The 12676-nt window shown below is 34.5% G+C and overlaps 1 protein-coding gene across 1 annotated transcript; it reads left to right on the forward strand.

The window, feature by feature from the left end:
* Position 1: 1 nt before the first annotated feature.
* Positions 2 to 9030, forward strand: FPGT (fucose-1-phosphate guanylyltransferase). Its single transcript, XM_009210995.4, has 4 exons — positions 2 to 145; positions 1742 to 1909; positions 3392 to 3484; positions 6172 to 9030. The coding sequence occupies exons 1-4, from the start codon at positions 25 to 27 to the stop codon at positions 7611 to 7613; spliced, it is 1824 nt and encodes a 607-aa protein (XP_009209259.1). The 5' UTR covers positions 2 to 24; the 3' UTR covers positions 7614 to 9030.
* Positions 9031 to 12676: the final 3646 nt, after the last annotated feature.

Here is a 12676-nt window from a genome sequence, read left to right on the forward strand (position 1 = left end):
GGACCGCGGCGCACCCCAGGGCGCATGCGTGCTGTGCAGCGCGGTCTCAGGGAAGGTGGGGCTATGGCAGCTGCTAGGGACCCTCCGGAAGTATCGCTGCGAGAAGCCACCCAGCGAAAATTGCGGAGGTTTTCCGAGCTGAGAGGTACCAGAGAAGGCATCCGAGTTCTGCTGGGCAATGCAGAGGGAGGGTGCTTTTGCGTGCCAGGAAGTTTGTTGGACTGTCGCTTCCCGTCTGCTTCTCATCTGCAGGCCTATGACGCCCCCCAAGAGTAGCTAGCTAATAATCCTTTACAGTTTTTATTTATTCTTTTCACTGTCCCTGCTTGACATGCTTGTTGCTTATTCTTAGTAGTACAGATATTAAAATGAGGGCGGAGGAAGAAGAAGAAAGAAAATCTGGTGAAGTTATGCATTGATTAGCTCATTAATAAAAGTTACTTTAAATAAATCTAAAAGATATTAAGCACAGTATTTTGACCTTTATGAGTAGATCCCAACCCCCTAATGTAAACTTCACTGTTTACATTACATTCATCTACTTCTGTAATGTAAACGTTTGTTGAGGGAGTAACAGAGCATGGAGGAATTATAGATTAAAAATTAAAAGGAAGAAATTTGTTATCAAAAAATTGGCTATGCCACTTAATCCCCGTACAACTGGCTAATAAAAGTGGTTACTGATGCAGTGACTGCTTAAAAAATACTGGGACTAATACTTGGATAACAGTAAAATATTCAGGACTATTAGATTCTAGCTGACAGGTTCTGTTTGTTAACTAATTAAAACGCTAAATCATTTTGTTTATCAATAAAGAGATTCCAACTGTCTACTAAAAGTGCAGGCTGTCTTTTAAAGATGTCATCAGAGAGTTGGGACTTTCTGTTATCCAGAATTTTATGTTCTAACAGCCTATGTAAGTTTGCATGGTTTATCTTAAAGTAATAGAAAATAAAGTACCCACATTTATAAACAGCAACATTGATGGAATGGATCTTTGAGTTGTCTTTTTTTTTTTTTTTTTTTGAGACCAAGTCTCGCTCTGTCCCCCAGGCTGGAGTGCAGTGGCTCTATCTCGGCTCACTGCAAGCTCCACCTCCCGAGTTCATGCCATTCTCCTGCCTCAGCCTCCCAAGTAGCTGGGACTACAGGCGCCCGCCACCACGCCCGGCTAATTTTTTTTATTTTTAGTAGAGATGGGGTTTCACCGTGTTAGCCGGGATGGTCTCCATCGCCTGACCTCGTGATCTGCCCGCCTCGGCCTCCCGAAGTGCTGGGATTACAGGCGTGAGCCACCGCTCCCGGCCTGGGTTGTGTCTGTCTCAGTCACCTAACACTAAGTGTCCCTGATACGTAAGAATTGATTTGCAACGCTGGAGATTTGTTTGTCTCCTCTTCTTATTGAAGAATTGAGGCAATAGTCTTTGGCAAGTTAAAAGTCGCTCTCTTAATCAAGAAACATTGTATCGTTCAGCATTTATAATTAAATTGGATTGTAGACCATAAAAGGAGGGAGTGATCTAAAAGAAAAAAAAGGAACTTGTGAACAGTCCTCATTGTAACTATTTTGAATCATACTAATGCACCACTGATTATTCCCTAACTCTCAAAAGCCAAAGATACATTTTGGAAGATGATAACAGATGTTACCTTCTTTTTCTTCTTTCTAAGTAGGCAAACCTGTGGCAACTAGAAAATTCTGATAATTTTTGTTGGCATTTGCTTGCCTTTTCCAAATAGGCAAACTGGTAGCACCTGGAGAATTCTGGGACATAGTTGCAATAACAGCGGCTGATGAAAAACAGGAACTTGCTTACAACCACCAGCTGTCAGAAAAGCTGAAAAGAAAGGAGTTACCCCTTGGAGTTCAGTATCACGTGTTTGTAGATCCTGCTGGAGCCAAAATTGGTATGTGCTTTATGGTCAGATTTATAATATAGGTCCTAAGCGGAATAATCATTGAAGAAAAGCTTTTCTGTGACTTAAAGTGTATAAGCTGCATATCTCTACCCACAGCTTTATAAACTTTAAAATTTGAACGTAAATTCACTTTTTTTAGAAAGATAAAAGGAATAGCAACTGTTCTTACCCATTATGACTTACCTTGAAAAACTTCCAGAATGTTACTTAAAAGATAATTTTATCAGTTTTTATGAAATTTACACTACTCAGATAGGAATACTCCTTTGGACCTTATCAGTAGAGCTCTTAAGGTCCTCTCCACTCCAAAGTTCCTCCAGCAGTTTACATGAAGAAAGCAAAGTAGTAGGAAAAAATACTCTTGGCCTTTTGAGGACATAATGCAAAAGAACAATGTCACATGGCTTAAATATCATAATACACATATTTGAAAACCCTAGTTTAGGTCAACTTTGCCCTTTGACCTTCCATTGCAAATAGAAATAAATGCTGTTTTTCTGAAGGCTATTTTCTATGTGATACTTAAAGTTGAAGTCCCTTGATACCAGAGATAGGATATCTGTAAATGACATTAGCATTATTCTAATTAGCCAATGTTATTTTAATCCTTACAACTATGAGGTCAGTACTCTTATTATTTCTTTTTTTTTTTTTTTTGGAAATGGAGTCTTGCTCTGTTGCCCAGACTGGAGTGCAGTGGCGATCTTGGCTCACTGCAAGCACCGCCTCCTGGGTTCATGCCAGTCTCCTGCCTCAGCCTCCCAAGTAGCTGGGACTACAGGCGCCTGCCACCACGACCGGCTAATTTTTTGTTTGTTTGTTTGTTTTAGTAGAGACGACGGGGTTTCACCATGTTAACCAGAATGGTCTTGATCCCCTAACCTCAACATCCACCCGCCTCGGCCTCCCAAAGGGAGGCCTGTAAAAAATTACAGGCGTGATATTATTTCCGCAGATGAGAATCTGAGGTACTGAGAGTTAGATAACTGGCCCAAGATAACTAGTGTGGTAGTTATATTTAATATTTTTTTTTGGAATTCAAGTTCTAAAAATCTTTTTTTTGAAAGGAACTCTAACTTGTGGTGTTGATTGTGTCATTTGGGAGAATTATTTAAATGGGCTTTGTGATTTGTAACTCTGTATGAATGCTTATGTTTATCAGTCTTCTAATGTTACAGATTGTGTAATTTATTATTTCTTCTTTCTTATAATTACTATTTTGGGGAGAATATTACCTCATCATTTACTACTGAGGGTTGTTGTCTGGGTTTCATTGCTAATTTATTGATTGGTTATTTGCTATGAGACGTTTTTAATTTTGTTCTATTGCCAATACCTTTGGTGTCCATCTATTTAATTATTCCTGAAAGGCAAATCCTCAAGGTTTTATAACACCTAAATTTACCATCATGACAAAGTTTTAGTAGGTTTCTATTAAATAAATTGTGCTTTTTTAACTTTGTTTTTAAGGAAATGGAGGATCAACACTTTGTGCCCTTCAACATTTGGAAAAGCTATATGGAGATAAATGGAATTCTTTTATCATCCTATTGATTCACTCTGGTAATGTTATACTTTACTAATTTACATTTTCTTTTTAGTCTTCCACCTTTAATACTTTAGAGACTTTTTTCTGTCTTGCAAATGCTTTCCTTCTTTTTAAAAAAAAAACTTTGAAGTTATTCTGCTTTGAAAACAAATATTTCATGATGTTCATTTTTTTTTTTAGGTTGTAAGTAGTATAGTGGTTTTCACAAATTTTACTCATAAAATTGTAGATCACATATATCGTCAACCTTTTATGAATATTGTTTTCTTTTGGGTATGTATATAGAAAATTATTTTCCTAAGACAACTCATTCAAATATGAATAGTTCTCAGGAATGCTTTAGTGGGGATTTTTCTTTTACATTTAATTTACATTTTAAGTTCCAGGGTACATGTGCAGGTTTGTTGCATAGGTAAACGTGTACCATGGTTGTTTGCTGCACCTATCAACCCATCACCTAGGTATTAAGCCAATATGCATTAGCTATTTTACCTAATGCTCTTTCTCCCTTAATGGGGATTCTTGCTTTGAGGGAAGGCTGGTTTAACACGGTCATTACTAGACTTTTGCCAGTACTTTTTATCTTGCATTTTTGTGTGATTATTGGTAGCCAGAGGCCACAATGCTTAAAAATAAAAGGAAAATGTGACAATATATGAAATGAACAAGTAAATATATAAGAGAGAAATCACACACATAAAATAAGACATTTTAAAACAGAAAAGTAGGAAGGACATAGCCTCACAATAAAGAATAGCTTTTTAAATTGAATACATTTAGTTGTGCGAAAATTTTGGTTACATGAAAACCTTTGTTGTTTTTCTCTGTATGTTAAGGGATTAATGAAAACTGTCATGAACCGACACCAGTCCAGGGACAGGTATTTTAGAATTGTTTGTCTATATGGCCTCCAAAGCACTTTCTCATTCTTATGATTTACATACAAAACAATGATTCTTTGTAAAGATGATGTCAAAGTAAAGCATCCAAGTTCTGGTTTGAAGACTAAAAATGTGTAAAAAAAATCTAATTTACAATTTTATTTAATAAAATAATTATTATTATCAGTTTAGTAAAAATTAGATACCAGGAAATGCATAGATTTTGTTTTTTTATTTTTGTTTTTTGGAAATAGATAATTCTTAGTACTAAACTTTACTATTGACTGGTCTTTGGAAAAAGAAAAAATAGAAAGTTATTAGCTCCCTTTTGTTGAACAATATACTGTGTGCTGCCAAGTGCTTTACATGTATTATTGATCTTCAGTAATAAATTAACCTTAGCTTACTATAACATTTTTACTTTATAAACTTCTAATTTTTTTAACTTTTTGACTCTATTGTAATAACACTCAGCTTAAAACACAAACACTGTACAGCCGTACAAAAATATTTTCTTTATATCATTAGGGTTTATTCCGTTGTTTTTATTTTTACCTTTTAAACTTTTTAGTTAGAAATGATGACACAAAAATAGTGTAGGCTTAGGCCTACACTGGGTCAGGATCATCAGTATCACTGTCTTCTACCTCTGTAGTCCTACCAGAGTTCAGGAGCTGTCGTCTCCTATAACAATGCTGCCTTCTGAAATACCTACTGAAGGACCTGCCAGAGGCCATTGTATTTTTAACTTTTTTTGGTATGTATCGTATGAATTTATTCTAAAATAACAATGAAAAGTATAGTATAGTAAACACAAAAACCAGTAAAATAGTCATTTATTACCAAGTATTGTATACTATACATAATTGTATGTTCTATAGTTTAGTAAACTGGCAGCGCAGTAGGTTTGTTTATACCAGCATCACCACAAACACTTGAGTGGTGCATTATGCTAGGACTTTACAATGGCTCCAACATCACTAGATAATAGGAATTTTTCAGCTCCATTATAATCCTGTGGGACAACCTATATATATGCTGTCCATCTTTGAGCGAAATATTGTAAAGAAGCAAATGACTGTATTTTAGCATTAGTATATTAGTTTTCTATAATTTTATTTTCTGTGAAGTAGATTGTTAATTAGAAGTCTAAACATGGTTGAAATTTGTTGTTTAAAATGTAGATACAGTCTGGGCGCAGTAACTCACGCCTGTAATCCCAGCACTTTGGGAGGCCGAGGTGGGTGGATCACCTGAGGTCAGGAGTTTGAGACCAGCCTGGCCAACATGGTGAAACTTCGTCTCTACTAAAAAGACAAAAATTAGCCAGGCACAGTGGCAGGCGCCTGTAATCCCAGCTACTTGGGAGGCTGAGACAGGAGAATCACTTGAACCTGGGACACAGAGGTTGTGGTGAGCCAAGATCGCGCCACTGCTCTCCAGTCTGGGTGACAGAGTAAGACTTCATCTCAGAAAAAAAGAAAAAAAATGTAGATACAACATCATGTTTTGGGCCATGGTCCTTCTTGTTTGTTATACATGTAATTCAAAACATTTCACAGATTCTACAGTATACTTAAATTTTTTCCTGACCTATAGTTTTTAAAATTGTGTTATATCACATGGCAACAAGAGAATTTCTCTTTGAATTTTTAATCTGGATTTCATTATTCTTTCCTGATTTACAGTAACACATGGTATATATTAAATATCTTTAAATATATTTTGATTTGTAACTTACAGGTTATTAAACCCTGGGTTTTGAAAATTTTATAAACAATACTACATTTTTAAATGGTTATTTTGTTTTAATTTTATAGGTGGCTACAGTCAACGACTTCCAAATGCAAGTGCTCTGGGAAAAATTTTCACTGCTTTACCTCTTGGTAACCCCATTTATCAGATGCTAGAATTAAAACTAGCCATGTACATTGATTTCCCCTTACATATGAATCCTGGAATTTTGGTAACCTGTGCAGATGATATTGAACTTTATAGTATTGGAGAATTTGAGTTTATTAGGTTTGACAAACCTGGCTTTACCGCTTTAGCTCATCCTTCTACTTTGACGATAGGTACCACACATGGAGTATTTGTCTTAGATCCTTTTGATGATTTAAAACATAGAGACCTTGAATACAGATCTTGCCATCGTTTCCTTCATAAGCCCAGCATAGAAAAGATGTATCAATTTAATGCTGTGTGTAGACCTGGAATTTTTTGTCAACAGGACTTTGCTGGGGGTGACATCGCCGATCTTAAAGTAGACTCTGACTATGTCTACACAGATAGCCTATTTTATATGGATCATAAATCAGCAAAAATGTTACTTGCTTTTTATGAAAAAATAGGCACACTGAACTGTGAAATAGATGCCTATGGTGACTTTCTACAGGCTTTAGGACCTGGAGCAACTGTGGAGTACACCAGAAACACATCAAATGTCATTAAAGAAGGGTCAGAGTTGGTAGAAATGAGGCAGAGAATATTTCATCTTCTTAAAGGAACATCACTAAATGTTGTTGTTCTTAATAACTCCAAATTTTATCACATTGGAACAACCGAAGAATATTTGTTTTACTTTACCTCAGATAACAGTTTAAAGTCAGAGCTCGGCTTACAGTCCATAACTTTTAGTATCTTTCCAGATATACCAGAATGCTCTTGCAAAACATCCTGTATCATTCAAAGCATACTGGATTCAAGATGTTCTGTAGCACCTGGCTCAGTTGTGGAGTATTCTAGATTGGGGCCTGATGTTTCAGTTGGGGAAAACTGCATTATTAGTGGTTCTTATATCCTAACAAAAGCTGCCCTCCCTGCACATTCTTTTGTGTGTTCCTTAAGTTTAAAGATGAATAGATGCTTAAAGTATTCAACTATGGCATTTGGAGTGCAAGACAACTTGAAAAAGAGTGTGAAAACATTGTCAGATATAAAGTTACTTCAATTCTTTGGAGTCTGTTTCCTGTCATGCTTAGATGTTTGGAATCTTAAAGTTACAGAGGAACTGTTCTCTGGTAACAAGGCATGTCTGAGTTTGTGGACTGCACGCATTTTCCCAGTTTGTTCTTCTTTGAGTGATTCAGTTACAACATCCCTAAAGATGTTAAATGCTGTTAAGAACAAGTCAGCATTCAGCCTGAATAGCTATAAGTTGTTGTCCATTGAAGAAATGCTTATCTACAAAGATGTGGAAGATATGATAACTTACAGGGAACAAATTTTTCTAGAAATCAGTTTAAAAAGCAATTTGATTTAGAGACATTTTAAATATTGTACACTTTGCCTTTTTGAGTAACATTCCCGAGATAGGTATTTTCTGTAGGCTGTTTCACTGAACTCAATTAATGAAAATTATGTTAATGTAATTCCTGTAGCATAATAATAATAGCACAAAAGTACATATAAATCATTTTTGAAGAAAAATATTTCAAGACTAAGTTGAGAAAATAGATATTTTTTGGATGTGTATCAGTATTTTAGTTTTTAATAATGATTGACTTGTGGAGCACTGTTTTTTCACATAGTTTTAAAGGTAATTTTCTAAGCATATCTTTAGAATTTTTCCATCTTTTTTGAGGCTTTTGATCCAGTGAAGTTCTAAGTATTCACTGGCACTTCTCTCCTCAACTGTAATTCTATTTTGAATAATAAAAATGGCATACTGTAGGATGTTCAGAGTAGTGTAGGAATACTGTAGAAATACTTTTTCAGAAACAAATCCATAGCTGACACATTCACTGAGTACCCAATATATTGTGATTATTTTAGTTGATAAATAACTAGATACAAACACCTCTGAAATTGATGATAAAATTCATATCTCATTAATTTTATCAAAATGAAACTAAAAGTACATATGTATTATACACTTGAACATGTGTTTGTGTATCTTTAAATTTTTCCTTTATGTTCCATTCCATAGGAAAACACATACATATGCGCACAAAACTCAGTTATCTGTGGGGAAAGTGGTAGTAATAATTGAAATTCATCAATAATCATATAATTTCACTGTAGACTTTACTTGTATTATCTCCTGTCAGTCCTTCTAACAAAACTGAAATTACCAAATGAACTGGATTTACTTTTCATCTTATTTTTTATCCACACACTGGTGATGCTGAGAAACAATAATTGATCCAAATGCAGACATCAAGAAGCAGGCAGGAAAATGGAAAAACTTAGATAATACACAGATGATAAAGTTTCAATAAAATAAAAATTGGCTGGAATCTCAAGTTATGTGTTTCTATATTGGCGTAAGCATATAAGTGAAAAGTCTTTGTACTACAGTGTAATAGAGAAAAGATTTGTCAGTGTGTGTTTTTTTTTAATGAAATAACTAGTCTGTGCTACTTTATGTCAATGTAAAAATTGGTAAACTAGAAGTAAATTGTCCACAACCCTCAGTTATGATACTTGTGTTTGTGTTTTTTTTTTTTTTTCCAAAGTTTTTCCCAAGGATAAGATACAAATACATGGTAGCTATTGTTTAAAAGTGATTGATTTACTTGCAGATTTTTCAGAGGATGTTATATGTTTGTCATTCACTAAATGTTCAGAATTGTAGTTTTACCAAATCTGAAGTGCCATCAATTATAAGAATCACCATTATTTTATGTTCCATTAAGAAAAACACAATAAAACATGACACAATGCTTTGTTACTTGAAATTTTCATATTTATTGGAGATCTCTTTTAGTTGTTTTTAAATACAGATTTTTATTTAACCCTCTTGCATATACATATCAAATAACAAAAAAGTGAAATATTGAATGAATGTACATATATAATAACAAAAAAGTAAAATATTGAGATATCATCAAGAAATTTCTACAGCTTTACATTCAAACTCTTCAGCACTTTCAGAGCTATTGATATGCATACGTCCACCTAGTACCTTCTGTGCTTTCAGAGTTATTGGTAAGGCTGTATTTCCTGAGTGCTCTTACCACACTTATGTCTGGATTTATTTTTTACCTAACTGCAGACCCACACTCCTGCAAGTTTTGATACCCTTCTGTTTGACAAAACTCAGTTTCACTTTTGCTTCAGTTTAATCACAGGTCCTTAGAAGATCGGACCTGTGATTGATTTGTCACAAATTGATTAACATGTTAATATTAAAATTATTGTTTGGTAAACCAGAAGTGACCATCTGAAGCCCTCAAATATGGTATTTGTGTGTTTATTTTTTCTTTTTCAAGATTCTTTTTAAAGAAAATTTATGATAGCTGTTGTTTAACATTTATTTACTTACAGAGTGTTCAGAGGATGTTATGTGTTTATTAAGTGCTCACTACTGTATTTTACCTAATCTGAATTTTAACCATAATCCTGCACAGTGCATGGATTCCAGTTGCTTTGAAATGGTTCTGTTCAAAGGACTTATCAAGGTCTCTTGCTCTGAGATGTATTGCTTGGTGTATAGTAGCACACACATACCACCAATAGTGTACCTAATTCAACTGAAATGACAGTCATATACACAGATATGACCAAGTTCACATGTGAGCAAGTAACAACTCCATGACTATTGCTGCCTGACTAATAGCTATTATACTATCATTTGTAAGGCACATTCTGTTTTCTGGGATATCGAAATGTGGAGAAAAAAAGATGAATTAGGAAATGAGTCTAACCTAAATGTGTGTTTTAATAAAAGGATCTAGGCAAAAAAAAAAAAAAAAAAAAAAAGTAAGTCACTCCTAAATTTAATCCCTGAATGTAGTGTACATGATGAGAGAGAAGTATATTTTTGATAAGAAGTGACTAAATTTTGTAACAATCTTAATTTTTCAGGCTTTTCATTTAGTCTCCCAACAAAGATTCATTTTTTTTCTGAATTTTATCAGCAATAGAAAAATAAGACCTAAATGGATAAGTTTGAAATTAAACATTGTCTTTTATAATTTTTATTTTTAGAAAATCATGGCACTTACATCATATACTCAGGTGTGTCAAATCCTGCTATTGTTTGTAACTATAATCCATAAACTTATTGATGGTTTAATAACTGTCAACAAGGGCATGAGAAAAATTCAACATTTGGTAATAATCTTTTACCTTAGGCATCTATTCTCTAAGCAAAGCAGAAATAAAAGATATATATCACTGTGTACTGATTGAAATAAAGCTTTAAAAATCCAAGTGATACTCTGAAATCGTCAAAAGTTTGATGGCATGAATCCAGGATTAATTCCCACAACCCCGGATGATCTAGACATCTTCCGTAGCTACGCAGTACTCCTAATGTTAAGATTACCAAATTCAGCAATAAAGCCAAAATCAAAACCGCCTGTTGTCACATATAGCTGTTAAGTAAACTACACAAAATCAGAGTTGCTGTTTACATACATCATGATGCCTTCTGGACTTGAGCACCTTGGAGGCTCAGGATTAAGGCACCTCAGTCTAGCCTAGCAGAATTACAATGGAGAGAAGCGAAAACTCATTAGTAGCTCAAAACCAGCTAAAGGATTTCAGATGCTCTTTCCCTTGTTCATCTAAATCAAGTCTTCATCTGTGTCAAGAACTAAATTGTTAAAGACCTTTTTAATTTGCTTAGTGCAAGAAAAATAATAGCAACCATATATCTAGTTAACTTGAGTCTTCTGTGCCTCTCAATTTTGTTTAGACAAAGCCTATTTCTATTGAGGTTGAGAAACACAATTCTAATACTTAATACAATTATTAACATTCCTTGCATTTAACTTTGTCATATTTTCCTTCCTCCAATACTAGTGTGCCGCAAATTCTGTAACATAATCACATTCTTCATGCTCCCATTTATCTGTATATACAGAAACTTCTGCTTAAGTTTTTTTAATACATAATGAAAGTCTAGTCATACCAGTTTGGTTGAAGAATACTAGTTCTGTCCCTAGAAGAGCTGTCTACGTGAGCCATAACAAACTGAACTTGCCACGTCATTCAAACTTGCCAATTTGGCTGTAGTTTAGTAGATGACAACTTTGGGTCAGGTTAATATTTGGGGAAATGGAATAATAAAAGCTACTGATTTTCCTACTGTATTGATACTTGGAGGATTGGAGGTGTAGAGGGAAGATGCTTGTAAATGAGTGACTATTATCAACTACCTGCACATCAACTTGATTGTTGACACTTATGTCTAAAGATGTTCATTCCAAGAGTATTATTGTGCATGCAAGTAACTGATTGATACTAACAGAGTTAACATTTTATTTTGGGCTGCTTGGATAAATAGTCTATCTTTTTGAAGCCTCTGGCTGCAGGAATCTCTTAGCCATCGCACATATAAATTTCAACCATTCACACAGAGCAATTCATTTCTGATTGCTATAGACTAGTGCAATCCATCTGCTAGTGTCATTTCCTAGCTATCTGTGCCAGAATTATACTCCTTCAATTGTGCTTCAGTGCATTTCTGAAACAATCTAAACTAAAATGTCTATATTCTTTGGCCACTGGCTTATGATGTGTTACTGATATGCTTGTTGAATCTCCAGCCTCCTTAAATGCTTTTTAAAATCTTCGCTACAACCAACACATCGTAGCTAAGTAATCTGCACATGTGAATGATTTTTTTTTATTTCTTTTCTTACCAGTATCCACTCTTTTCTCTCTGCAGCACATTCAGATGGTTCAAGTGAGTTTTAATTTACCACTTCCTTGTAGGAGAGTGTCACATCGCCCAGAATAGAATTAAAGCATTTACATCTTGAGGCAAAAAAATCTTTTAAAATACAACTATGTCGAAATCAAGTAAGTGTTCATTTCATTTGCAGGTTTAGAAATGTTGCACTGCTTAATGAAGTTTACGTGAGTGGTTTTTTCCCTATTATTTTTAGCCTTGGGGTTTGAGAAAGTAAATTATGTCTGTCAATATGCTGTTCTTTAGAGAAGTTTCCAATATTTCTAGAACTAGAAAACTTGGACTATACAAAGAAATAATTACGAATAGATCAAATGGCCCAAGTTCAGATTTTAAATGTACAGGCACACTGACAAGTCATAAATTAAAAATGCACTAATTATATATCACTGGGATCAATCTTTAATGCAATTGAATAAGAAAGGTCATCACTCATTATGACTGGTTAAAGTTGATAGAGCTTCTAATTAAGCATTATCCAGTCGAATAAAGAGCTGTCTATGGAAGCTAGCCTATGAGGAAGGAAGGAGAAAGTTTTAGAGTAATTCTTTTTTACTTATTGCAACAGGTGATTCTTCAATACAAAATAAATATTTACCATGAGTTCAGTGAGAAGAAGCAATTTACAAAATTAGCCATGTTTCTTTTGTCTTCAATTATGTATCTCTAGACTAAAAACATGC

Source organism: Papio anubis, chromosome 1 (assembly GCF_008728515.1).
Source record: "Papio anubis isolate 15944 chromosome 1, Panubis1.0, whole genome shotgun sequence".
Taxonomy (NCBI): Eukaryota; Metazoa; Chordata; class Mammalia; order Primates; family Cercopithecidae; genus Papio; species Papio anubis.